The sequence below is a fragment of the Eumetopias jubatus genome, unplaced genomic scaffold (assembly GCF_037043125.1).
Source record: "Eumetopias jubatus isolate StellerSeaLion01/CBP00866 unplaced genomic scaffold, mEumJub1_p1.0 scaffold_4, whole genome shotgun sequence".
Taxonomy (NCBI): Eukaryota; Metazoa; Chordata; class Mammalia; order Carnivora; family Otariidae; genus Eumetopias; species Eumetopias jubatus.
In genome coordinates, this window is record NW_028274810.1 from 98,637,419 (window position 1) to 98,665,038 (window position 27,620).

The following is a 27,620-nucleotide window of genomic DNA, read 5'->3' on the forward strand; positions in this document are numbered from 1 at the left end:
ATATTTGTTGATGCCTTTTCTGGGTGTGTGGGGGTGCACCCCTCCCCTTCGTCCTCACTGCTCGCCCTGCCTCACTCCACCCTCCTCCAGTCCACCTTCTGCCCTGCAACCAGAGTGAGCACTCTGAGGAGCAAATGAAAGCCACATCTCCCCTCTGCTTGAAAAAAAATCATCCAGGTACTGCATTCCTACGGTCAAAAAAATCCAGAATGTGAGAAGATTTATAAAAGTCTTCCTCCAGTTGTTGTCTGCCATATGCTTGGTACCCACCCCCTCCCCATACCCACAGGTAACCAACTTTTTAGCTTTTCTATGCTTCCTTCGGGTTTTTTTTATGCATACACAAGCAAAATGAGTATATATCCTCTCAACTATCCCCCTTTTTTTAAACCCATAAGCTAGCACATTTTACACACTATTTTGCAATGGTCGCCCTGTTTGATATAGCCGGACTACGTTTCATATGCTAGCACTTAGCTTCCTCGTTCTTTCTTTATAGCTACAGAGTATCCTATTGTCTGAAGGGACTAATTTATTTCATTGGTCCCTGTGTTGATGGACATTTAGGAGCCCCCAGTCCTTTGCTATACCAGACAAGGCTTCAGTGATTAACGTCTACATTTGACCAGTGTAAGTTTATCTTCAGGATAAATTCTCAGAAGAGGGTTTGCTGAATCAAAAGGATCATGCGGTTGTGATTTTGATAGTTATTGCCAAATTACCCTCCATGATGGTTGTTTATACTCCTACCAGCAATGCATAAAAGAACTGTTTCCCCATAACCTTGCCAACAGAGGGTGTTATAAAATGTTTAGATTTTTACCAATTGGATAAGCCTAAAATGGTCTCCTGCTTTAAAAAGCCCTTCATTATAGTCCCATTCCTTGGGATAGAGTCCAGCTTCCTTGGGCAGTCCTGGGGGTGGGCACAGATTTTTCCTTTCTCAAGGGCTTATTGTCAGCCAGGAAGGTAGATGTGGACACACCTCATGATAGCATGGAGCTTGGTGTTCCAACAAGGGGCCATGAGAGAGAAGAGGAAGCCTTCGTGGAGAAGGTAGCATCTGAGCTGAGCCTTGAGGGACAGGTCAGAGTCTGACAGGCGTTAATGGGGAAAAGAGAGGGGGACATGTGCGCACAGTCCAGAATGGAGATGGAGAATATCTGGGACAGGTGAGCCGTCTAGGATGGCTGGAGGACCTTGTAGGAGATGAGCCTGAAGAGAGGGTTGAGGCCAGATCACGATGGACCTTGAATGTCATGTGTAAGAGTTGGGGCTTAAACCCGTAAATGATAGAAATACTTAAAGCCTTTGGGGGAGATTGTTTAGTTAGGACTCTTGATTTAAAGTGAAAGAGAACTTTACTCAAAGCGGCTTAAGGAAAAGGGGATTTATTGGCTTAAGAAAGAAATCTAGGCACGTTTATCTTCAGGCATGGCTGGATCCAGGGGCTTAAGTGATGTTATCAGAAATTTGACTTTTACCCTTCGGTCTGCCTTCCTCTGTTTCGGCCTCACTCCTAGGCAGGCTCCAGGATTTCCTCCCACAACCTAGAAATATTGGTCAAAGGAGAGTCTATCTTTGCCATAATTCCACCAAGTCCCCAGGAAGACATTCATTGTACTGGCTTGGGTCAGTCCATCCCTCAACCTATCACTATGGCCAGAAGATGGAATGCACTGATTGGCCAGGCGTGGGTTACATGCCACGTACACCTGGTTAGGGGGTAATGTGAGGGGGTAATTAGGGGAGTGTGTGGGGGGAGGGTTGCCTCAGCTTCATCTGTACCACAGGTCTGGGATGGGGAAGATCCTCAAATAAAAAAAGTCAAGGCGCAGCGACCAGAAGAGGGAAGAATGGGCTTGTATGAGGGACAGATTAAAGGTGGGGAAACCAAGGAGGAGGCAGTGAAGGCTGGGAAGAAGATGAGGGAACTGGAAGAGGCTCCCTCGGAGCCCCTCTGTTGGAGATGTGGTGTGGGGGGCCTGAGCCCCTCTTTGTGGCTGGGAGGCACATTCTGCCATCCTGGTCTCAGGATGCAGACCTCGTCTCTAAGGCAAATCCAGGCAGCCTTGGAGGGCAGAGCTGGGCAAAGACATCAGGCCCCATGCCAGCCTGAACCCCCAGGGACAGCAGTGTGTGGACCCATGGCCCCCAGAGGCTGGGCTCCTATTGTACACCCGTTCAGAGTGGCCAGAATTTCACAGGACTCTGCTGGGCCTCGAATGCCAAAGGCAATGGCATTTAGCCTGCTGGAGCAGATGTGACCACCACCCCTGAACTCCTCTAGAGGCCCCAAGGGGCAAAGGAGACTCAGTTCTTCCTGAGACTTTCTCTGTAGGAACCGAGGCTGGCCTGAGAGCCCTGTGCACAGGGCTACTGCACGTGTTTTGCTTGGCTCTCTTTTGATTCACCTGGTGGGTTGTGTCACTCTGAGCCAGATGTTCTCTCCTGGGCCAGCGTGTTGTCCCTTTCCATGTCTGCTGCCCCAAGAGGGCTCTGGTCTTATCCCCTCTAAGATCCAATGAATCCTTTCTTTGATGCCTTCACATCAGCCTGCAGTAGGCTATCCTTTGGCTCCAGAGGCCTGTGTCGGGTGGGATCAGCACCCCCGAGGTGAGGAAAGTGGTCCTCATCCTTCTCCAGGGACCCCTCTGCCAGCCCCGGCCTCATGGCTTTGTGCCCTTATGCCTCACTCTTCTCCCTCACCACCCTCTGGTTTGTGGTTATATGTTTGAGGGGTTCTTTTATGAAAGTTCTTTGTCCCACCTCAATGGTAAGGCCCATGAGGTCAGGGTCTGGGTCTGTGTTTGCATTTCCTTGCATCACCGAGGCCTGGAACAGTTCCTGGCACATAGTAGGTGCTAAGTAGGTTGTTGAACAAATGAACGCACCGCTCCAATGGGCATTCTTCTGTTTATGAGATGTGAACAACGATGAGAACAAGACTCACAGGGGACGGCCACCGGTGGTGGGCACAGGGGCAGCTTGACTTCGGGGGACTCAAATCCTGCCAGCATAGCAGTGGATGGATCAGAGCTCTGGATGTCATTTTGTCTCCTGCCCCATTTCCCAGATTAAGTCAATGTTCAGTGGCTTGTTCAAGCCCCCCCCACCCCCCCCCCCCCCGGGGCAGGGCTGGAGCTAAGACTCGGATACTGGACTCCGAACTCCAGATCGGGTGCTCCTTTTTGTCGGATTAGCACGCAGGTGGAGCACAGCAACTGAGGGAAGCTGATCAGCTGGCCCTGGAGTCAAATGTGGTACATGCTGAGAGGCTGTAGGGGACAGAGAGCATGGACTCAGGAGCCAATAGCCCCGGGTGGGAAGCCCGGCTCTGTCTCACAAGCTGTGTGAGCTCAGACCAGTTACTTCATGTCTCTGAGCTTCAATTTCCCTTAGCAGTGAGACGGAAACAAAAACATCCCCTTCTGAGGAATGCTGTGAGGATTCCCAAGAATGCGTGGCTAGGACCCAGGATGCAGTAGGCGCTCCCAAACAGCTGGCTCTCGTTAATATCTCCTGGCCTCCAAGAGAAGGAGGGAGAGAAGCAGGGGCTCAGGGAACTTTTGCAGGTGACAGGGGTCTCTCTCCCCTGGGATCCCCTTGGGCCCTGTGGCCCTCCTTGGCCTGCGGAATACCTGCACCTCCTCACAGACCCCAGGCTAACTGCTGTGCCCGAGCTACTGAAGGGCATCTCATTAGCACTCGGCAAAAGCTCATTAAGACCGTGAGCTGTGCATCAGCAGCAAAGGAAGGTCAAGGTTCTTTTCATGGGAGTTAGTGCCTCTGGGACTCTGTGTGCCAATATTCACAACCAAGATAAAGGGGGATTTACTTGTAGGCAAGTAGACAGCCGAGTGCGTGGCCCCAAATAGTCACCCACATCCTTCCCCCAGGGAAGGGGTAGCATTACTGGTTGGCAGCTGGACAGACGTAGGGCCTGAGGGACCAGGACAGGTCAGTTTTAATGAGGAAGTAAAGATCCAAAGTCGAGAATGCCACCCGCAGAGGGCGGGGCAGGAGAAGCAGCCTGGTACTGCCCGAACCGCCTTCCCCTCTCCGGGCCCCAGGAGCCCATCTTAAGATGGGAACCCAGCTCCCTGGAGACCTATGAGGGGTACCAGAGTCGTAGTGGGCGGGGCAGCCCTAGTCACCTGGGGGGAGGTGACAGTGACACCAAGGCCTGGCTGCCTGCTCAACACCACCCAACACTCTGAAAAAAAAAAAAGCAGAGGTCAAGGGGAATGAAGAGGAGCGGTTTCTTAAAAGAAAATGGGCTAAATGAGGGTTTCTTCACAAATGGGCATTATTTTGATTGCATGCAAATGATATGCAAACGACTCTGCCTCCCCATTAAAACTAGGTTCTTGGAGAGGTTATTGGACGGGACAGTCATTTCTCTAAGTGCTTCTAGGGTGCCTTGTCACCTTGCTACCTGACTCCCTGTCACCCCCTCCCACCTGAACTCCTCCCATAAGCTGGCCCGTTCCTCCCACAGCGTCAGTCACAGGAAGGGGTGCCACCCTGTATCATGGCCCCCCGACAAGGGCTGCTGGAGCCCTGGGTTCACCGGTCTGAACCCCTGAGCAGCCCCTTCAGGGCTGTGTGGTCCCAAGCTCAACCTGCCCCCGAGCCTCACTGCTCTTTGCTGGGCCTCTGAGGGCTCCGGTTTCACAGAAGGCTGACGGGGAAAGTACTTAAGGGTGAAATATTGTACACATTCAAGGGTTTCCATCTCAGATTTTCTAAGAACAGGCCTCTTGATTTGACCACCAACCTTGAATGCCCCCATCTGTCAGGCTTTGTTACAATTCTCCCAGAGGTTGTATACCTTTAAAGGTTGGGGCAGACTGGCTGGGGTCAAAATCTGGCTCCTCCGTTACCAGCTGTGTGACCTAGCCAAATCAATCTCTTAGAGCCTTGGCTTCCCCACCTGTATAATGGGTATGATAGCACGCACTCTGGAAGGCTAACAAATGAGCCGAAGGCTAACGTTGAGCCCTGCTGGTTCTGGGTTGAAACGTGTCCCCCCCAGAGATATAGTGAAGTCCTAACCCTGAGCTATGAATGTGAGCTTACTTGGAGACAGGGTCTTTGCAGATGATCAAGTGGAGCCATTTAAGGTAGACCCTGATCCGATACCACCGGTGTCCTTGTGTAGGGATCAGAGGATGTGAACACCATAGAGAAAAGATGGCCATGTGAAGACGGAGGCAGAGATGGGGAGGGACGTGTCTTCAAGCCCAAGAACACCAAGGACTGCCCGCGATCAGCAGGAGCCAGGAGAAAGGCCTAGAACAGATTCTCCCTTGGAACCTCCAGAAGGAACCACCCTGGCAACACCTTGAGCTTGGACTTCCAGCCTCCAGAACTGAGAGAATAAATTTGTTGTTTAAGCACACACACACACACACACACCACCCCCTGCAAGTTAATGGCATTTTGTTCTGGCAGCCCCAGCAGACGGATAAAATTCCTGAGAAGAACATCTGGCACAGTAACTAGAACCATGAATTACTTAGGGTCTGGCTTCAGCATAGATGGTGGGTCCAAAAGCCTGCTGTTCCCCATACAAATACTGAGTCCCCACTCGGTCCCCGGCATGCACTAGGTGGGGACACACTTTTCCACCTCTGCCTTGCAGATCTAGCCCCTCGGTTAATATCTACAGATGACCAGGTGAGCTAGCCTGGAGGTCACTCTGGACGTCATTCCCACCCTCAGGGCTCAGTTCCAGCTCAGTCTGTGTCTGGCTTCCTAAGGCCCAGGGGGGCAATGTCTGCCCCAAGGAAGAACAGTACCTGGCACACCAGAGGTGCTCAAAAATACCCCACCTGGGGCACCTGGGTGGCTCAGTTGGTGAAGTGTCTGCCTTCGGCTCAGGTCATGATCCTGGGGTCCTGGGATTGAGCCCCACATCAGGCCCCCTGTTCAGTAGGGAGCCTGCTTCTCCCTCTGCTCCTCTCCCCACTCATCTTTCTCTCTAAGGAATAAAATCTTTTAAAATATTGCCCCAACTGACAAGCCAGATGAGCCCCTTAAAAGAAGGTGCATCTACTGAACCTCACGCCCACAGCGCTACCTGAGGCCCCCAACCTCGACCTGGGCTCGCAGAGCACTCTGGGACCTTGGTTCCTGGGGAGGCTGGCACCCTCCACCCACCTCCATCTCCTTCCAGGCCCAGCCCCACCCCTTGTGCCAGGTTCTGGCCGAGCAGCCTGCAAGCACTTAGTTATTACAGTGTGAAGAACGCGGTGGAGCCAGTGATGCTTATGATGCTCGTGTTAATGGCGGCGGTCTGCGGTGTCATTTCACTCGAATAGGAACCATCTGCTGTGAGTTGGCGGCAGGCACAGCCAGCCCCCCACCCAAGGACTGCCTCCCCCAGTTCCACCCCCAAAGTCGAGTGGGGGAGATGGGGGCTTGGATCAGTGAGGAAGGCTGTGTTGGGGCCCAGGGTAGGACATGCAGAACCCCAGGCCAGTCTCTTGTACTCTCTGGCCAGGACCAAAAGGCCTGGGAGGGACCACAGGACCACCCAGCACTGGCCGCCATAAAGCTGGGGGAAGGGAAGGAGAGGGGTAGGGGGTGCAAGGCCCATACCCTTGAACCCACTGTGCTCTTCCTGCAAATTCCCCCAGGGAGGCACGGGGCTCAGGAGGCAGCTGGGCTCTGCCACCGCCCCAGCTCCACGTCAATCAGTTTGCCTCCTGGTGCCTGTTTTCACAGCTGTAGAATGGGGGCCCTGTAACACCCACATGGGAAAGCTGTCGCCAGCACTGAGGCAGTACGAGAGGGACACCCCCGTGGTGAGCTGGCATGGAGGGGGGCTGGACTCTTCCGCTCTCAGGGGGTGCCTGACACAGCTGTTGGCAGCCCAGATGAACGGGGTGGCAGCCGGCTTCCCACCCAGCCCTGGCGGGGTGCCGTCATGAAGGCAGTGCAGGTCACACAGGTGGGTGTCCGCTCCCACACTGAGCGGTGGGGCGCCTCTTCCCACCCAGGCCCGGGGACAGAACCAGTTAGAGCCGAGCCAGGAAACAACATGCCTCTGGGGTCAGAACAAGCGCCTCGTCCCACACCCACTGGACAGAAAGGTGCGCCAGTCAGGACCCAATTGCCAGGGCTATAGGGAGGCCCCAGTGGGCAGGGGGATCTTATAGCCGCTCCGAAGGAGCACGAGACAGGCAGCCAGCCCCAGGGCCCCCGCCAGGAGCACAGCGCCCAGGGCTTTGAGGAAGGAAGTCCTGGTCCGGGTGAAGGAGCCAGGCGCCATGATGCCGAGCAGGGCCGTGCTGACCGTGAGCGTGTAGAGGATGGACACGCCTGTGTTGAGCGCGACGATCTTGCCGAACTTGGCAAACGGGGCGATGATGCAGAAGAAGAGGGGCACCGTGGCGATGACCGTGGTGAGGGCGCTGGACACGATGGCCACTCCCACGTGCCGCACGGCCTCCAGGGTCCGCCACTGGCGCTGCGAGTGGGCGTCCTGGGTGCGAGGAGAGGGCAAAGGCTGGGGCCAGGGGCCCGACACACCAGTGGGCTCCCTCCCTGCTTGGGGCCAGTCCGCTCCTGGACGCCCCCAATTCTGCTCCCATAAATGGGGCTGGTGACAGCACCTACTTCCCGGGCTTGGTGGGGAGAGGGCCGGACTCCCTGCCGAAGGCGCACAGGCAGGCGCCTAATGGTTGCTAGGACAGCCAGGCTGCTGCTGATTTGCGTTGTAGGTCCTCAGAAATGGCCCTGATGGCAACGGATCTCTTGCTTTGGGCTAAAAGCCCCTAAAAACGTAACTGATTTAATTTATGTATCGATGAACATTTCCATACCACAACTCCAAATTAGGAGAAAACAAAACACTTTGTAAGACCCAGAGCTGGTCCTGGCACTGAATATATGAACATGTTGTTGCTAAGCCACAAAGATGTGTGTGGGGGGTGGCCCCAGAGTCATGACTAGTATGGGCCACCCTGCTCCCCAGGCTGGAGGAGACTCGGACTCAGGGAAGCAGGGAGGGCACGTGGACATCATCTGGTCCGAGCCCTTATGCTCATTAGAGAAGCAGGCTGGGGGACGGGCCTGCCCAAGGCCCACAATACTGCTCTGGCGGGGCTGCCTTCGAACCTACATACCCTGGGCATGGAGATTGGCCGCGAAAACCTCGGCCCCTAGAACAGTCTGCTTGGGAGCTGGGCACCGGGGGTGTCCAGCTGGCCTTGGGGGCCCCTCAGCTGCACTGGGGACAGGAGATGCACTGGGGGGGCGGCAGGGTGCTCACCTCAGCCTGGTGGGGGGGCAGGTTCTCTCCGGCCAGCAGGTAGCCCTCAACCAGATGGACGCAGTAATCCACAGAGGAGCCGACGAGGATGGACAGGGAGATGGCTTCCACGGCCCCCATCTCCCAGCCGCTCCAGTACATGATGGTCACCACAAGGCAGACGATACCTGCAGGGGGCAGGGGACGGCCGGCAGGCAGCTTGGACCCAGGCTCACCCACACAGTCCCGGAGGGGTGGTGGGTGAACTCAGAGGGCCCCTGGGGGATGGGGCAAATCCTAGAGTGGAGCCCCCACCTCTGGTGACAGGAGGGACCAGGAGGACCAGGGCCAGAGAGAAGCAGGGGTTCTGGGGGGAGGGATAGGTGCAGCAACATGTCACTGGGCCAGGAGCTACCACCCGGCAACATCCAGGTCCCTTCTGGGAGCACACAGGCTGGTGGGGCACTGTCCTATGAGTGACCATCACAGAGGGTCTTTCTGCCTGGGGTGGGGGTGGGGTGGCTGGGAAACCTTCAATAAAGATGTGTGACAGTTAAGGATGGAGAGGAACCTCCTGACCTGAGGCCACCAGAGGGACCCCTGCCGACTCTTGGCCCCATGGCCTGATGCCTATTGCCACCCCCCCCCCCCCACATACCCAGGATACTCAGGAGCACTGGCAGGAGGAGGAGAACGTGGGTGGTGAACACGGCCACCGCGGCCACACAGATGAGCAAGGATAGGGCCAGGCCATACAGGGCACTCTGCACCCCTGGAAGGCAAGAGAAGAGGGTTCTCAGCTGGGTTTTGGGGGGTGCCCCGCCCCCACCGCCCCTCCACGGTTCGGAGGTTACTGGGGTCCCATGGTTGGGCACTGTCCGTTTCACTGCGAGTAAGCCACAGAGCCTCCCTGAGCCTCACCTGTGACACAGTAAGAGTACCCACCCCACACAGGCCTCCTTTGGAGTTTAAAGAACACGGTCAGGCCCTCAGCACAGGGCGTGGCCCTGGGAAGGCCCATCATGACAGAGAGCTGCCACAACGGTGATCACTGTTACTGTTTAGGTGGCCAAATTAAGGAGCAAAGAACGGGGCTAGGTGCCCCTGAGCAGGAGACCCACACTCTGGCCTCTGACTGGTGTTCCTGGCCACTGGGCCATTATGGTTGCCCCAGGACTCTTGGCCAGGACAGAGAAGAGGATAAGTTGCAGCTCAGACAGGCAATGCCGTGCCCTCCCTGCCCCAGGTCACCTGCTACCACCCGCCACTTCAGGCCCGGGGAGTTAGAGGGATGAGGGGCTGGGCTGCCGCTTGCCTATGATCTCCATGAAGATCTGTTTCCAGTGCTCACAGGTCTGGAATCCTCGGCGTAGGGCCGAGCCCTCGGGGAACGTCTGCAGTTGCTGCTGCAGGAAGCTCTCCCAGCGCAGATAGTCCGAGTACGTCTGGAAGGAGGACTTGCCCTTGTACGTGGTCTGTGGGGCACATGAACCATTGAGATGGGTGGGGGGCAGTGCCCACTCACTCTTTCCAGGTGACGGCTGGTCCGCTCTGTGGCAGGTACAGCCGGCCCTTGGCCACCTGCACACGAACAGTGCCCCAGTCCAGGGTTACCTCCCACTGGCCTCTGGGTGCACGTGTTAGCCTTATAAGGGCAGCAGGTTCTGATGCCACCAAAGACCCCATCCCTTTCCAACAGAACCAGCGGCAGCTCCCAGAGCCCCCATGCTCCGCGTCCTAGCCTGTGCACACACTGTTCCCTCTGCCCGCACAGCCAGGTCCCATCATCCTTCAAGGCTTGTCTCCTCCAGGAAATCTTCCCGGAAGCCCCAAGACGGGCCTCTGCTGGGCTCTGGCAGGCCTTGGTGTCTCCCCATCAGAGCTGTTGTCACAGCCCAGCAACCCGCCCGTCTCCAGCCCCCAGCTCCTTGGAGCCGCTCAGCGGGGGACACAGGCACTCACCCTGCTCTGGGACCTTCACACACATGCTCCCACGCCCACTTCTGTTCTCCCTGCGCACAGACCAGCTTACAGCGTATCTGTGTGCACGTGTGTGTCCGAGTGTTGGTGGGGTCAGCTTGGAAGTGACACCCCGTGGTGTGGATGAGCCCGAGAGGGGATTCCGTCCTCTCTCAAACCGTCTAGGGCCTCAGCCTTTGAAAGGGAGGGGATTCTGACACAGGCCAGAGCATGGGTGAATTTGGGGACCATTATGCTGAATGAAATAAGCCAGACACAAAAAGACCAGTGCTGTAGATTCCAGTTACCTCGGGGGCCCGGAGTAGCCACATTCCCAGAGACACGAAGTGGAACAGTGGGTGCGAGGGCTGGGGGAGGGGCGGGAGGGAGTTCGAGCTTCACGGGACAGAATTGTGGAGGTGGATGGTGGTGCTGGTTGCGTAACAATGTAAATACGCTCAGTGTTCCAGAACTGTGCTTCAAAAATGGCTAAGACGGTCGATTTTACGATGCATATTTTACCACAACTAAAAGAAAAAAAACCGGCCCGGGGCTTTGAAGTGGTGTCTACGTTGGCCTGGGGCTCCCTCGGAGGCGGACTGGAAGGGGCTCTGGGGCCTCCTGACTCAGGGTGGCTGCTTCTGGAGCGAGTGGCAGGTGGTGGGAAGGAAAGCAGGTCCAGGGGCCAGAGAACGAGGACCGGTTTTCGTCCCCCACGTCTCTACGTGATGGCCCTGCTGCTTCCCAGGACTGCCACGCAGAGGGCAGGGATCTTCAGAGGCGGCACCTGAGGCCGGCGGGGAGCCATGATTGGCTCAAGGAGCCACAGCGCACACCAGGATCAGAGCTGGGACTGGACCCTGGGCCTCAGCACATGCGCGGCTGCAGCAGGCTCGGCACACAGCCCTGTGTCACAGCCACAGGGCCCGCGGAGGCCCAGGTCAGGTGTGCTTGTGTGTGCGTGTCTGAGCGTGCTTGCACATGGGCCTCCCTCCTTGGGCGGGGTCCAGGGAGGGTCAGGATGACAGAGGAAGTAGTGAGGTGTGGGGATGGCTGGTCCCCTGGCTTCCAAGCTCTCCTGGGGGAGGCCCAGCACCCGGGTCTGTGGCCCAGAACCCGGCCCCCCAGAGCGGCAGAGGGGAGCGTCCGGGACTTCCGCCAGCCTCCAGCCCCAGTGGCTCCTCAGCCCAGAGGCGACGAACCAACACAGACCCTGGGCCGGTGGGAACGGCCTACATGATGGAAAGGGCAGGCCCCTGTGGTCAGATGCCAGGTTTAACACTTGATGTCGACACTCATAACCATGTGACCCGGGGCGGGGAGTACTTTAACCTCTGGGCTGCACTATCCCCCTCTCTGAAGAGCCGCCCCTCTGATCTGGCCAAGCACTGTGAGGCGAGGCTGCTGGGAGCTCACCGACTCAAAGGCCATGGAGATCCACTGCACTCGACCCTCCTTGACACCCACCGCCCCGTGCGATAGCTGCCCAGGGAGCAGGTTGGGCTCGGGCAGCTCCTTGCATTCAGGATGCAGCATCTGCAGGAAGGAGGAGGTGCCGTAGCCTGCAGGGAGAAGGGGAGACAGGTGGTCGGGCTGGGGACCTGGAGAGCACCCCTTCCCCCCATCCCACCTGGTCATGTGTACTCACCCCCTGGGTGAGCGTGTGGCAGGGGCACAGCCCTTCCCCCAACCTCCCAGCCTCAAAACGTGTCTGCCACCAGTGGCAGTGGGCCGTTAGGTAACCTCCAACAGTCCTTTGCCACTGGGGTAGAAAAGGACACCCTGTGGCCCCTTCGGCAGAGCCCTGGCATGACCTCACCCGGGTTTATCTGCGTCCAACCTGGCCCTGGCTCCCGAGTTGGGAAAAGCCACTCCGGCAGGTGTGCCCACACACACTGCACACATCCCCACACACGCGCACCTCTGCACCAATCCGTGTTCACGCACGAGACGGCTCTAGAAGACTCACACGCCCTCGCCCCAATGTGGACACCAACTCGAGCTCAGACGCGTGTCTGCAGGACTCATGCCAGGCACGGGTGTCCTCGTGGCTGCCCACCCTGGGAGCAACAGCACGGCCTCCCTGGTGTGTCCTCCCTCTGACAAACAGCTCTCCCGCGCACCTGAGGGCAGGCACTGGGCCCCGCCCGGCTTCACCAGCTCCGAGTTCCCCGCGATGGTCTTGCAGAGGTGACACAGGTGCCCAATTTCTTTGAAGAGATCAAAGCTGCTGTCATAGACGACACTGCCCTTTCCCAAGGAGACACAAGTGGGCGCGTGCCGCTCAGTGAGTTGGGAACTCAGTCCTGAGCCCCGCCCCAGGGGAAGAACTTCCACAGCTCCCTGCCACCCTCACAGACATCAGGCTGGAGCCTCTGCACGGTCGCCTGAGGTCCATGCCCGAGGCTGCTCTGTCCTGCTCCCAGCAGCACCTTCTGCTCCCAACACTGCCCACCCTGCACAGGGCCCCTAGGCTCAGCCCTGCTTTCACTCACGTGCTCTCACCTGGGCTTCCTGCTGTCTCTCCCTGCTCCGCACAGCCAAATCTCCAACCTCCCTCAACTGCTTTGTGTCCTCCCCGCCTCCCCCGCTCCTCTGAACACCTGGGGGACTCGCGGTCGGGACTGATCACACAGATCTCTGACTATCCTGGGTCCTGAACTACTTCGGGTCTGAAACCCTGTATACCCAGCCGGACTGACTTCTCCAGGCAGGAGCTCTGACCCTACCACATCCATGGTCCTTCCCACCACATGCTCAGCACCTATTCCATGCCAGACAGACCTAGCCATGCCTCCGACAGCTTCTCTCCCTTCCAACACCCAAGAACCCAGCACGGGGTACAAGCACCTACAGGGGGCGGAGCCCACACAGAGGGGAGGGCCCCTCAGTCAGGCATGCAGCAGGGGCTGTGGGCGCAGGGAGGGGCCTTCTGCAGAAAGAGGACGGTGGTGGGGGGGCAAAGTTTACATGCTTGTATCTCCCTTAGCTCCATTCTAGCCCCTCAGGGTGAAGGGCAACCAGCTCAGGCCCACAATGTACCTAGATTCCTGGGCGATTCTAAGAGCTCAACCCTGATCGCTCCTCAAGAGAAACAGTGCCCTCGAGGGCCTGTGGTGGTCCTGTCTGGGCCTGGTGAGCAGTCAGAGGAGCAAGAGGGCGTGGGGGGAGCTGGACCAGTGGCCATCTGGGCTGGTACTTGTTTGCAGATCTGGTGTGGTCCGGCCCTCTGACATCTGCCCAAAGTGGGCCCACGTACCGGGTCTCCGATGACATGGTTGTCCACCTGCCGCGTGCGGTTGATGCCAATAATGCCAAAGACCACGAAGACCATGGCCCCTGTATCCACCAGTGGCCGCACGGCTGGCTTTCCGCAGCCCGTGTTCACACAGGGGTTGAAGCCGAAGGTGGCCGAGAGGCGGGCCTTGGGCACTGCAGAGGGAGTCACATCTGTATGGGAAGGCGGGGCCCAGCCTCCCGAGGCCCCACTGCAGCCTCCCCGCATGTACCTTTCTCACTGGGCACATAGAAGAAGCCTTTGGTCGGGCCGTCGGGGCTGGAGCTGAGAAGGCAGCCAGGAGGGGCTGCACACACACGCCCGTGGAAAGGGGGCTTGTGGGACTGAGCAAAGTACACTTTCCTGTGGAGGCAAAGGAGCCTGGCTGAGGCTGGGAAGACCAGGAGGAGTCTGGGAAGTGAGGCAAGCATAGCCACAGGTGGCTGGGTACCAGGACTGGAAGAGGGCGGGGACGGACTCGCTCCCCCCGCCCCCAGCGCAAGGATTTAGTCTCAGTTTGGGGGCTGGGGTGTGGAGGTCACTTCTGGTCTCCCCACTGCCAGGACGCACCACGTGGCCTGCTCAACAGCCTCCTGTTCTGTGTGTGTCTCCCCACCTGGGGCATGAGGGAGGGAGACCAGGAGTTTCCAAACTGCCCTCCAGGGGGTGCAAGAGTTCACAGAGGGGCCCCAGGCCAGCCTTGAGATTCCCTACTCAGAAGCACCCCCGCCTTAAGCTGAATAGTTACTGAGCCTCAAGATTCTGTGTGAAGCAAGGGTTCCATGGTTAGCTTGTTCACCACTGGACCTGACATAGCTCAAGGTTCTTTCTAGAATGTTCTAAGCTCATCCAGGCAGCCTGATCCTGGTTGCTATTGTGTATGTGCAGAGTGAGCCCAGCCCTGGGCTCAGGGGAGGATGGGCAGAGGGACCCCCACCCCCTGAGCCAAGGCACCCTGGGCTGGAAGAGCCCGGTGAGCCCATCTTGGTCACCCGCCCCCACCTCCACACCACTGCCCTCTGCCCCAAGTGACGTCCAGCCTCTATGGGGGCCCAGCACCCCGAGGTCAGGCTCTGTCAGAGTCAGAGCCCCTCACGTCACCAGCGCAGGGCCTGCACTGTCACTCTCTAGGCCCAGCACCGCACCCCCTTCCAGAGCAGAGCACGTGCCATCACTTGTAATGACACTGCGGTTCACTTGTTAGCTGCTGTCTCCCGCTAGCCAGCCTAAGGGCAGGAGCCACATCTGTCTTATTTACCACCGTATCTCCAGCACCAGCGGGGTGCCGGCACACAGTCGGCGCCGCCCCGTGTTTGTTCAATGAACAACGAAATACAGCCTCAATGGATACACGAATGTGGGGCCCTGGTCAGAACACAGGTGTCCCCAGCTGCTCAGAGGCCCCCGCCCCCCTGGGGAACAGAATGCTGTCACCTGTTAAGTGTTTTGGGGCACTAATTACATGCCAGGCACTAGGCAGGGTCTGAGTATACAGCACGTAAGTACAACAAACACAGTCTCTGTCCTGTCTCCTTACGGTCTGGTGGGGCGGGGGAGGGGATGGCATTAAAATATTTGCAGAATTAATTACATAGAAAGAGTGAATAGTGCCTTGGAGAGGAGGTACAGAGCATACACATCCACTCATTTGGCAAGTGTTCACTGAGCACCCCCTGGGCGCCAGGCCCTGCGCTAGGTGCTAGGGACACAGCGGGGGACACAGTCAATGTACCCACTGCACGATGTTCCCAAGGAATGACAGGTTATAAACCACAGGTCAGAGTGATTCCAGGTGGCCATGGGGGCCGGAAAGGGAGCAGGGGTAGCACATGGAGAAGGACCGGGCATGGTTCTTCGGGACGGGGAGGGAGTTCTGCTCAGGGACAGCTTCTCCCAAGAGGGGACATCGGAGTGGACACCTGAATCCCGGAGAGAAGCCATCACACCGGAGGCGCTACGGAAGAGCATTCTAGGCAGAGGGAGGAGCAAGTGCAAAAGGCCCCAGACGGCACCTGCTGGGCATGCGGGGGAGGGGCAGTGGCGCCAGCGCAAGGCAGGGGGGCAGGGAGGGAGCCGGTCACCGGCCAGTCCTCTGTGCCGGCGTCCCCCACTCCCCAGTCCTGGGCCAAGAACTCTCCGAACACATGTGTGCATGTGGACAGGGGCTTCCTAAAGGTGCCTGCTGACATCTCTTGGGGGAGAGGGGTCCGGCTGGGGGAAAGGGGCTTATCTGCGAGGCCGTTACCGCGTGTGCTGCAGCTCGTTGGCGGCCGCGTAGAAGCTGAAGTCAAACTTCCAGCCCCGCTTGGCGTCACAGGCCAAGGTTGTCACCATCCACTTGCGGGAGGGGCTCGCCGGCTGGAGCAGCCCTACTGTAGACATACAAGCGGTCAGCTTCTTGGTGAAGTTACCCAAAGGCGCTCTATATACCTAAGCAGTGGATTGACAGAGACAAGACAGGTGACTCCGGGGGGCTGCCTCGGCCTGGGCCCGGCCTCAGGCTCCGGCCCCTCCCACCAAGGCAGGTCCCCCACCCTGTCCAAGCCCCCCTGCCGTGGGGGGTGGGGCAGAGCCCTGGGCAGAAGCTCAGGAGGCCTGGGTTCGAATCTGCAGATGGAGCAAATCCTTCCCTCCCTGGCTGAACCTCAGTCCTTCCTCCAGCGGGGCATCTACTCTACCCAGGACCTGAGCTGGGCTCTGAGCGTACGGCAGCGAGCAAGATGGGCTTGGTCCCTGCCCCCATGGAGCTGCCAGTCACGATGGCTTTAGGGTCTTTCAGGGTCTATGAATGTAATAGGATGATAAGACATGGGATAAATGGTCAGGGAGGAGGAGGGCAGACGAGAAGTGGGCCAGCGCAGGGCTCTCTGAGGGGGCGACATTCATGCTGAGATATCAGTGAGGGGCCTGCCGTGCGTTCCACTGGAAGGAAAGCTTTCTAGGTAGTGGGAACAGCATGGCAAAGGCTCAGAGTCAGGAAATGCCTCAGACACCTCACCATTCAGATGGAAATAGAAACCCTGAACAAATGAGTTGACACAGGGTGTAACTTATCAAAAAAACACAGATGATTCCTGAGAGGGAGACCCTGGAGGCCTGGGGTGGCCCTGAGAAGCTGGAGCAGCTGCTGAGAACAATCACGTAACCACTGCCTACCGAGCACTTCCTGTGTCCTACATGCTATATACCATTACCTCACGTGTCTCCAACCCTGGCTGGACTTCACACACCCCATTTCACAGATGAGGAGACTGAGGCTCAGAGGGATTAAGCAATCTGCCCAAAGACACACAGATTATAAATGGCAGAGCCAGGACTCGAACCCAGGTCTGGCTGACTTGGAAGCGCATACTGTCACCACTCTGTAGGTTCCACAGACCTGGCTGGGAGAGGGTCCCCGTCTCCCTCACAGACCCTGCCTCCCCCTCCCTGGTACTGGCGGTTCAGGTCACGGCCGCCCAGGCTCACCTGGAAGGAAGGTACCTCCCCGTCCCCGGGGGACACGATCTGCCAAGGGGCGGGTAGGCTGGCGTTGAGGGAGAACCTGTACACAGCCGGGTGGCCCTTACTCTTCACCTTGGATACATACACGGTGCCTGGGGAGTCTGGGAGACAAATGAAGGATGGAGGAGGGGTGGACAGTCCCCTTGCCTGGCTTCCCCTGACCTGGGGCAGCCCACTCTCTGTTCTGTGGACCGAGGAGCTGAGCCCTAACTTGGGCTCCTCTCTAAATGCTGGCGCTGTTCCTCTCTATTGGACCAAGCAGATGGTCATGATGGGGGGTGCTGGTGGTAGGCGAGCCGATGGCCGTGATGGGGGCTGCTGGTGGTGGGCGAGCCGATGGCCATGATGGGGGGTGCTGGTGGTGGGCGAGCCGATGGCCGTGATGGGGGCTGCTGGTGGTGGGCGAGCCGATGGCCATGATGGGGGTGCTGGTGGTGGGCGAGCCGATGGCCATGATGGGGGTGCTGGTGGTGGGCGAGCCGATGGCCATGATGGGGGGTGCTGGTGGTGGGCGAGCCGATGGCCGTGATGGGGGCTGCTGGTGGTGGGCGAACCGATGGCCGTGATGGGGGGGTGCTGGTGGTGGGCGAGCCGATGGCCATGATGGGGGGTGCTGGTGGTGGGCGAGCCGATGGCCGTGATGGGGGTGCTGGTGGTGGGCGAGCCGATGGCCGTGATGGGGGCTGCTGGTGGTGGGCGAGCCGATGACCATGATGGGGGGTCCTGGTGGTGGGCGTGGGGATGGGGTGGTGGCACGGATGAAGCGGGAGATGGCAGTGGTCACCAGGATGGAGTGGCAGTGTAGGTGGATGGATTGACCCTAAGTCGTGGTGAAGATGTGCCATCTGGGTTAGGGTAGTGGTGGTGCTGCCCGTGATGGGGGGCGGGGTAAATGGTGGGGCTGGAGCTGCGAATGACAACAGCAGGCACACAGAGGGTGACAACAGCCACGGGGTGACAAGGACACAGAACTGCCCCATAGCGGGGCTAAATCCCACATGTGTCCCAGCATCCACCTCTGATGGGGACCCGGGCAGGGATAAGCCAGCCTCCGGGGCTCAGGATGCCCCTACCCTCCCCCAGACACTCAGGATGGATCTGGCACACATACCAGGTTGCTGGGGCGCCAGAGGCCTGGCTGGGTGGTGGCAGGAGGGGATGCCTACTGTTCTGACTGAGAAGAGCTAGTAGGATAGTGGGCAAGGGCCCCGAGTTCACCCCCCAACCCAACCCCTCCTCGGTGACTCCAACAACACAGACTCTTGTTCTCCTAGGAAGGTCCTAGTACTAGGCAGGATCTCCCGAGGCCCTCCCCACCAGCCACACCACACTCCCCACTAACCCTGTGGGGTGGCCTCAGGTCGGCTGGCCCAGGGGACCCCCGAGCCCCGCTTCTTCTTCTCCAGGGATGTCCGGATGTTGTTCTGCAGGCTGTGGGGCTTCTCCTGGAACAGACCTACCCCCGTGCCTCGTTAGGGACAGCAGGGCTTCCCTGGCTGAGCCCAGCAGGGGAGGGCAGAGGTGGAGAGAGATGGCCACCCTAGGGACACGGGCCTTGGGGCCCTCGGCTTGGGGGAGGGGTGACAGGGGTCTGAAGGAAACTGGATGGAACTGAAAAAAATGCCAAATACTGAATTCACAGGAATCTGGAGGCAAAAGGAAGACACCTGTCAGCTCCATCCAAAGGAAGACACTGATGCTTTCCCTCCTTGTGCTCGCCATGCCTCAAGTACCGCCTCTGTCAAATGGGGTGACTCCGAACCCCCAGAGGGTGGCGGAAGGACCAAACGGGATGCTGCATCTCATGCATTTAGCTCGTGATAAATGCTCCATGAGTGGGGACAATTAGAAATGGGACATCATCAACCAGCAGAGATGACAAGAGACTGTCCTGTTTTGCCTCACCCACTGGGGGTGAATTTTCTGTTTTCTTTTGTTGTTGTTTCATGAGAGAAATTTTACACCTTCAAAGATGCAATCTTCACAATAATTCTCGGAGGTCATTATCATTAACCCCATATGACAGAGGAGAAAGCAGAGAGGTTCGGGGAGGTTCTGTGACCTGCAGAGGAAGTAAGAGGCAGAGCCTCACTGGATCCAGTCTTGGCGGCCCTGAAAGCCCTTTCTGCTGCAACACCAACAGGTCTCCCTAAGAGCAGTTCAGGGAGCTAAGAGGGGCAAGGGGCGGAGGCTGGACTTGGGCTAGCCTCCTGGCCCTTCTCTGGACAATTCCAGGAACTTCGGCACCATCCTGGGTTTTGTCCACCTAGGAAAGAGGAGTGGCTTTTTGACTTGCAGGTGGCCTCATAGCCGCAGTGGTAATGGAATTTAATGTGTAGGCGCGGGCGGGAGAGAGAGGAACCAGGGATGCGGCCGGGGCTAGCTCCAATTTAGGAGGGGCTCTTTGGGCACCTCTCTGAGCTGCAGTCGATTATCATGCATTTGGCTAATGCCATTACCAAGGGGAAGGCCAGGTTAATGTGAACACTGCTCTAATTAAATGAAGGCAATTACAGCAGTCAGTGGATCTTCTCCTAGGAGCTTCTCTAACTGACCTGGCAAAGCTGTATGACCTTGGGCCAACCTCCCCTGGCCCCAACCCTGACCTCAGGCTTCCCTCTGTAAAATGAGGGCCTGGATCAGACTCCCTCTAAAGCGAGGAGACATCTTCAACTCACCTCCTTGCTCATCCCTGACACCCACTCGCCATCACCAAATCCTGTGGATTTCACCTCTTAGAAACCTCTTGACTCCACTGCCACCATAAGCACGCTGGCCCAGGCCCACTGTCTTTTGTTCAGATGAAGGCACCAGCCTCCTACCTGGTCTCCCAGCCAGCTTCTACCCTGTCCCTCCCAACCACCTCCACACAGCACCTGGGAGAATCAGTCATGGCCCTTCTCTGCCTAAAATCCTCCAGTTGCTCCCCTGCCAATTAGAATCAGATGCAGACTCTTCACTCCAGTCCTCCAGTCCCTGGCCCAGCATACCTGGCTAGCCTTAGCTCCTGAGACCGACTCTCTCAAACTTGGCCCTGGTTTTGCCCACCTCTGGTGCTTCCCTCTGCCTAGACCTCTTCTCTTCTCTCTCTCTCTCTCTCTCAGCCTGGCTAACTCCTTCCCTTTCTTTGAGTCTCAGCTTAGACACTGCCTCTTTCAGGAAGCCTTCCATGATGCTGAGCTCCCCAGGCTGCCCGTTCTTCCTCCATCACAGCACAGATCTACTATTCCAATGCTGGCTCCTAGCAAGCAGATGAACTCCCAGAGCTCAGGAAGCCTGTCCTGCCCACTACAGTTTCCCCAGCACCTGGTAAATACCCGTTTCAGGAAATGGGGAGACACTCAGGCTCAGATGTGGAGTGATTTGCTGAGGTTGCACAGTGACCTGGACCTTGCATCTCACAGGCCAATGGTCTTTGAGACCTGAGCTCCAAAGAGAGCGGGGAGCCACAGGGGACACCCCGACTGAACTCTTACCTGAGCAGGTGATGCAGGATATGCCCTCAGCGCTCAGGTTGTACTTGAGGTCCAGCAGCACCTGGATGTTGGTATCGGGCCGGAAGAGCAGGGGGGCCCGGCTGGCGGGGCGGAGCCGGCTGGCACAGACCAGGGACAGAATGAGGACGGAGACGAAGAGCCCTGCCAAGAAGGGAGGCATGCTAGACGGCGCCGGGGGCCAGGGCCCGGGGCCTGGGGGGCCTTCACAGCCCTGGGGAAGAGCTGCTCCCTTTATGGGGGAGCAGTGGGGGGCAGGGTCCCTGGGGAGCTGGCAGAGGTGTGGCATGCCAGCCTGCGGCTGAAGCTGGTCAGGGATTGGTCCTCTGGCGGTCGGGGTTGGATGTTACTCATGTCACCTGGGGGGCAGGCTAGAAGCTACAAGTTTGCATTCTTGGACAAGAACCAGCCACCACCTTAGAGCACCTAACAGTTTCTGAAGAGCTGGCACGTCCACTTGATTAAACACAACTCTAAATACTGTCAGTGATTATAATCATAATAGCACTCAGCATTTACTGAGCAATTACTGCATGCCACACACCGGTCTGAGTTCTTTCCTTGTACCGTGGCTTGCCCTATTAGACAGATACAATTCTTATCCTCAGGAACAGGATAGGAAACTGAGGCTCAGACTGACTGACAAACCCAAGGTTACCCGGCCAGTACATGGTAGAATTAGGATTCTAATCTGGCCAAGCTGGTCTGACTCCAGAGCCCAAGCCTTAAGCGCTCTGCTCTACCACCCAATGTGATGACTGGCACACAGTAGGTACTCCATAAACAACAGTTATGGGGGACCAGCTCCATTCTACACGGGAAGGGGGTGAGGCCCAGAGAGTGAGACGCCAGCCCAGGGTCATGTGCAGGAGGGGGCTGGGCTCCCAGGGCCGATATGTCCTTTGGGGTGTCTGTCCCCCATGCCTCGGGCACTGGGGAAAAGCTGCAAGTCAGAGGGGAAAGAGGGTGGAGACCCCACTTACCCACGATCACCCAGCGGCTCTTGACAGCGGACCACAGGGCCCAGTGGTGCAGCAGCTCCTGCAGCTGGGCAATGAGCTGGCCCCTGCTGCCCCGGTCGGGGGCTGGCTGGAGGCTCTCGGGGGGCATAGACACCAGGGACGCGTCTCCCAGCTCCAGCGACACTGCCAGGGCAGAGCAGCGGCTCATCAGAGGTCAAAGCCCACTCTGGTCCCTGTCCTCTCTAGGGAAGTCCAAGTGCTTGATGAGGATCCCCTAAGGCCATCAGGACCAGTCTGTCCTCACACCATCTCATCAAAGGTGACCTCCCTGGCAGATGCAGGCCCGGGTCTCGCCAGGGTCAGCAGGGCAGGCCAGCGCCAAACTTACCTGGCTCCTCCTCAACGTTCAGCAAGGGGATGTCATCATCCAGGTAGGGCATGGGGCCCTGGGCAGGGCTGCCCCCAGCCCGCTCAGGAGTGGCGAACACGTCCCCGGGCAAGTGCAGGGAGCTCTTGCGGCCACACTTCTGGTGGCAGCTAAGGAGAGAGTGGGGGAGAGGGGTGAGCCCCGGGGAGGCCCCAGGTGCCCAGGGAGGTTGGGGCAAGGCCCCAGCCACCCTATGAGCCCCGGCTTCACACTGCTGTGGATGTCTCCTGGAGGACATTCACCACAGACTCCCAGGAGCCTGTTGCCTGATTCCTTTCCGGGGCCACCTCCCCAGCCAACCCCCCGCCCCCGGACCCTCGGTACCATTCCTCCTCTGGGGAGACAAAGGGTGACGGCAACCAGGACCCAGGGAGAGGGTCCCCTGAGCTGGTGTGCCCCGCCCCAAGCCCCGAACCCCTGTCATTCCTAGTACCCAAGCCCAGCCAGCCACCCAGGCCTGACTCCATGTGGCCACCCTCCCTCCCTCCCTCCCCCTTCCCTGACCACCCAGCCCGCAAGACCCCAACCCTTTGACCTCCGGCAGCACCTGTGGGCCGACCCATCCAACTCTGCACGCTGCTCACTGTGTCTAAACATGGTTACTCCACCAAGGCAAAAACCCGAGAAGCACTGAACATGGCGGCCGGCGCGGGGGTGCCGGTCAGACCACTGGGTTTAAATCTCGGCTCTGCTGCCTACTGAACGGGTGACCTTGAGAATGTTGCCCACCCTCCCCCAGCCCTTGTTTCATTGTCAGTAAAATGCGCAAAACAAGGGCACCCAGCTCCGAGGGTCCTGGGGGGGAATAAGTTCTTGTATAAAAGCGCTTTGCCCACTTCCTGGCACAGAGTAGGTCCTCCCAAATGGCAACTCCCCGGCAGGATTCTCTTCTCCCTCCTCGGTCCTGCAGGAGTGCCCAGCATAGAACTGGGCCCACAGAAGGTACTCAATAAAGGATCCCACAGCTTTTAGAAGAGAGGGTGGGGCGCTGAGCGGTGCTGGAGGACGTGTTATGGGCATTTGGTGAGAGGACACGGCCCCCCCACCTCTACCGGCTGCTCACCTGGTCTGGCAGGCGTTCTCTAGCGGTGCCATGTAAAGGCTCCAGATGCCCAGGGCGGCCGGCATGGTGAACAGCACAGCCAGCCAGCAGCAGGACACAATGAGAGACATGAACAGGCCGAAGTCATGGACGGCCGGGATCTGGCAATGGAGAGGTACAGGCGGGCTGTGAGGCCGCTCAGGCCCGGAGTCCAGGGAGCCTGGACCTCTGTAGCCAAAGGCACTCAGGACCCCAGACCACTTGCAGAATGGGGGTGGGGGCGGTGAGGAGGCCCAGGCTGCCAGGAGGACATCGGAAGGCAAGGGCTGGCGGAAGGGGGCACAGCAGGGGAGGAAGAGTTCCATCTCCAGGGCAGAGGCTCAGGTCCACACTGCAGCCCCCTGCCCACGGTGGTGCCTAGCACGGAGCAAGCACTCACTAACGGTCATTACCTAAGCGACTAGGGGGTCAGAGGAAGACAGCTTGTTAGACCAGGCCACATGTGAGTGAGGGTAAGGGAGGGAGTGCTCACATGTGCACCCGGGGCTGGGGAGCCATGGGGGGAGCTCCAGGGTGTCCCAGGGACCCGCATAGGGATGTGGCAGTCAAAGGAAACTGTAACCAACAGCACCCAGGCCTTCACTGTTTGTGAAAAACTTTGACAACCAGCTCATTTCAGTCCCTGAATAATCCACACAGGAGGCGAGTGAGGCTCAGAGGTCTTAAGGTCACACGGCCAGTCACAAAGGGGACCTAGAACCCAGCTCTGCCTGTTTTCTGGACACAGTTCTCTAGCAAGGCCCAAATAATCCCAAAGCACCTAGTGGTTTCTAGATGGGCTACTTGGCCCAGGTCAAATGTTTCGAAGGCTCGCGTGGGCTCACTGCCTTTCGGGTTTTGTCGGCACCAAGGACCTGGCCCAAACTCAGATAACTCAGATCCTTCTCCTGAGCCCAACTCAGGGGCCTGAAGGAGCATGGGGCCAGTTAGAAGGATGTCAATGAGAAGGACGACAATGTAGGGTGAAGCTGGTTGGTGGGAAGAGCTCTGGACTGGAGGTCAGCGGACTTGGTCAGGCTCACCACTTACCAGCTGTGTGACCTTGAGGAGGTCACTTTACCTCTCTGGGCCTCAGTTTCGGTATTAGGAAAATAGGGATGTAACACTACCTCTGTCATATGTCTTGAAAACTAAACGTGGAAGAGCTTTGGGAATCGCCACACACCCTCCAGGGCAGAGGTTGGATTACTATTAGTGAGCATTAATAATAAATACTATTTGTATTGTCATAATTTTCCCATTTGTTAAGTTCTGGTAATGACAACCAGTAGCAAGAACGGAGTCTAGGGACATGGCAGGTGCCTTGAGGCAAACGCTGTGTGGCTGCAAGAGAAGGGGTGAGTGGGAGGAGCAGAGCCCAGGGACCCATGGGAGGAACGGGGAGGCCGGGCCAGGGACAAAGGCAGTCTCTCACCTGGGAGAAAACATTAGCTGCATAGGCAGCAGCTGTGGTCAGGGAGGTGAAGAACGTGGCCTTGCCTGCCGTCTGGATGGTGTGGATCATCCGCAGCTGGGGGTCCTCCAGGTGGGTGGCCTGGCGGTAGGTGTTGATGAACACAAAGACATCGTCCACACCTATGGGTGGGAGCCCCGGGCCAGCAGGGGCAGGCTCAGGATCATGTTGCTGTCTCCAGAATCAGACCCACGCTGGGCCTACACTAACCCAGAGTGGCCCCCTAAGAGGTCAGGCTCCAGGGGAGTCCTGCTTCTCAGCCTGGAGTTTGGAAAGACCCATCCGCCTTTGGCTCTACCCACCAAGAATCCAAGCCCCACCCTCCTTGCTCCCTGGCCCTACCCCTTCCCCAGAACGAGGCCCCTATTCCAAATCTTCACCTCCTTTCCACCCTTCCCACCATGCCACAGAGGAAACTCACCGATGCCCACTATCACAAAGGCAGCCACGCCGTTGAGGATGCCCAGGTACTGGATACCAAAGACCACATGGTACAAGAAGAGCGCCACCAGGCAGCTGAGGCCAATGCTGGCAATCCCGAAAAAGGACAGGAACACTGGGCAGGGCAAGAGGCACACGGGAGAGAGTGGGAGGGCCCAGCAGAACACACACCCTTCGAGGGCACAGCTGGATTCTGCCTCACAGCCATGTCCCCACAGAGTGCCCTTCACCACCCTGGGTATGTCCTGAACAGTTCTCATGCCCAGACAGAAGGGGCCAGGCAGGAAGCCAGAGTGGCAGAGGGAGCCATCTGAGTGGGTGGTTCACAGGCCCTCATCTTCATAGAACTGAACTCAGTTGCTAGTAGGGAATTATTATATATTTAACATCTGCACCCCAGTAGACTAGAGGTTCCATGAGGGTAGTAAACGTGTCTGTGATATTCTTCACTGGATCTCTGGCACCTTAGAGCATCCGACACATAGTCGGTGCCCAATTAATATTTGTTATGTGGATGAATGAATGAATGTCTTTTCTATTTTTGAAGGTCTGGCTAATCTGTCATCTGTCATTGCGTGGGCAATAGAGAGTACCTACTGTATACGGAGAAAGAAGCAACCAGGGTATGTGGGAAGGTGGCAGTGTTACAGTGAACTGAGGGACAAAAGGGCAGCTGGGGACTATAAAACAGGCTACAGAATAATCCATAAAGGAGGGTCTGATACTCCAGACTCCCCCCAAAAAATTTTTAGCAAGGAAATGATGGTCAAAGGGCACAAGGTTAACCATGTGAGGTCCTGGGAGTGGGGTCCCTCGGGTATGGCCCGAGCTGTGTCTGGACCACAGTCCCCCTGCCTGGGGTTGAAAGGTGACCTCTGAGCACCCCACCCACCAGCTCTGACACGGCAGATTCAAGATGATTTCTGGCATTCTGGAGAAGGCAGGCTTTGGTGGGACAGGAGCACATGGGGAGGGGAGAGGGGAGCTGGTTCCTGCTGGGCCTTCTGAGGAGGCCTACCTGAGCAGGAGGTGAGAATGTAGACGAGGGCCGCGATGCAGCTGCTGCTGATGAAGGCCAGGAGCATGTCATTGTTGAAGGTCCTGCGCACCTCGTAATCAAAGAGGTCTGTCCCCCCATATAGAACCTGGACTTTACTGGGGGGGGGGGTGGAGAAGAAAGACGGAAGTGGGTTGCAGATGGCTGTTGACACTTGGAGGACCAGGAGATATCCACCTCCGCAGTGGCTCTTTAGCTTGGCTATACAGTGAGTCACCTGGGGGCTTCCAAAAATCCTGATGTCCAGGCCAGACTCTAGACAAATTATTCCGACAATTTCTGGGGTGGGGCTGAGTCATCAGTGTTTAAAAATCTCCCAGGTGATTCAAATGTATGGCCAAGGTTCAGACCATACTCAGCACAGATAATAATCACAGTCAAATCCTATGCCATCTCCCAATTCTCAGTATTTGCTGCAAAATCCTAAATTCAAACCAGCTTCCATATATGCAGTTTTACATGGCTAGTCAGTGTGCAGGTGACACAAGCTATTCTTTTTTTTTTTTTAAGATTTTTTTAAAGATTTTATTTATTTGTCAGAGGGAGAGAGAGCACAAGCAGGGGGAGTGGCAGGCAGAGCAGGCAGAGGGAGAAGCAGGCTCCCCGCTGAGCAAGGAGCCCGACATGGGACTTGATCCCAGTACCCTGGGATCATAACCTGAGCCGAAGGCAGATGCCCAACCGACTGAGCCACCCAGGCGTCCCACAAGCTACTCTTAGTAATAACAAAAACATAACCAGCTGGTCATATTGAGTTTTAAAATACAAATCTGCTTCTGGCCATGATGGAGTGATAAGACCAAATCTAGATTTACCCTCCCCATGAAATTAACAACAACAAAAAAGAGAAAATATATAAAGCAAGACTCTGGACATGAGATAACACAGGACGATAATACCTGAGAGATGAGAATCAAAATTGGTTCTATGGTTATCCTGACTTATCACCTTGAGAGCTGCTGGGCCCCAGTGCAGCCTAATATATGGGCTATTGGGCTCCCTAAAGGAGGGTGCAACTTTCCCAAACTTGATGGAAACTATAAACCCGCTGATTCAAGAAGCTCAAGCAACTAACTCCAAGTACAAAACAACAACAACAACAACAAAAACCCCCCAAAACCATGAATGAAACAACAACAAAGCACATCATAATCAAATTGCTCAAAACCAGTGACCAAAAGAAAGTCTTAAAAGCAGCCTGAGGAAAAAGATGCATCACACACAGAAGAACAAAAATAGGGATGACTTCCCATCAGAAACAGTGCAAGTGAGAGGACAACGGAGCAGTACCTTTTACCTACTGGGAAAACAGCTGACCCAGAATTCTATACCCAGCAAAACTATATTTCAAAAGCAAAGGCAAAATGAAGACCTTTTCAAATACACAAAAGCAGAAAGAATTCATCTCCAGTACCTCTGCACTATAAGAAATGTTAAAGGAAGTCCTTCAGGTACAAAGAGAAGGATAATAGACGGAAACATGGATCTATACAAAAGAATAAGAAGGACTGGAAATAGTAATGGCATGAACAAATATATAAAATTTTCTTATTACTTATTAAGTCTCTTTATAAGATAACTGACCATATAAGCAAAAATAGTAATATAGTGTGGTATTTATAACATGTATGAAAATAAAACACATGACAAGAGTAACATAAAGGCCAGGAAGAAAGAAATGGTA

At 56.9% G+C, this 27,620-nt stretch overlaps 1 protein-coding gene across 1 annotated transcript in view; it reads right to left on the bottom strand.

Annotated features, from left to right (window-relative positions):
* Positions 1-7,129: 7,129 nt before the first annotated feature.
* Positions 7,130-27,620, bottom strand: part of DISP3 (dispatched RND transporter family member 3) — a 31,039-nt gene continuing 10,548 nt past the window's right edge. Inside the window, exons 3-20 of the mRNA XM_028108596.2 lie at positions 25,898-26,034; positions 24,860-24,994; positions 24,400-24,560; positions 22,947-23,086; positions 21,845-21,993; positions 21,478-21,639; positions 20,477-20,638; positions 18,343-18,456; positions 16,965-17,101; positions 15,742-15,926; positions 13,729-13,859; positions 13,479-13,651; positions 12,343-12,469; positions 11,636-11,781; positions 9,576-9,735; positions 8,919-9,032; positions 8,282-8,448; positions 7,130-7,492 (exon numbers count right to left, since the gene is read on the bottom strand). Coding sequence (XP_027964397.2) covers positions 7,130-7,492; positions 8,282-8,448; positions 8,919-9,032; positions 9,576-9,735; positions 11,636-11,781; positions 12,343-12,469; positions 13,479-13,651; positions 13,729-13,859; positions 15,742-15,926; positions 16,965-17,101; positions 18,343-18,456; positions 20,477-20,638; positions 21,478-21,639; positions 21,845-21,993; positions 22,947-23,086; positions 24,400-24,560; positions 24,860-24,994; positions 25,898-26,034 — 2,863 coding nt within the window. The remainder of the gene's footprint in view (positions 7,493-8,281; positions 8,449-8,918; positions 9,033-9,575; positions 9,736-11,635; positions 11,782-12,342; positions 12,470-13,478; positions 13,652-13,728; positions 13,860-15,741; positions 15,927-16,964; positions 17,102-18,342; positions 18,457-20,476; positions 20,639-21,477; positions 21,640-21,844; positions 21,994-22,946; positions 23,087-24,399; positions 24,561-24,859; positions 24,995-25,897; positions 26,035-27,620) is intronic.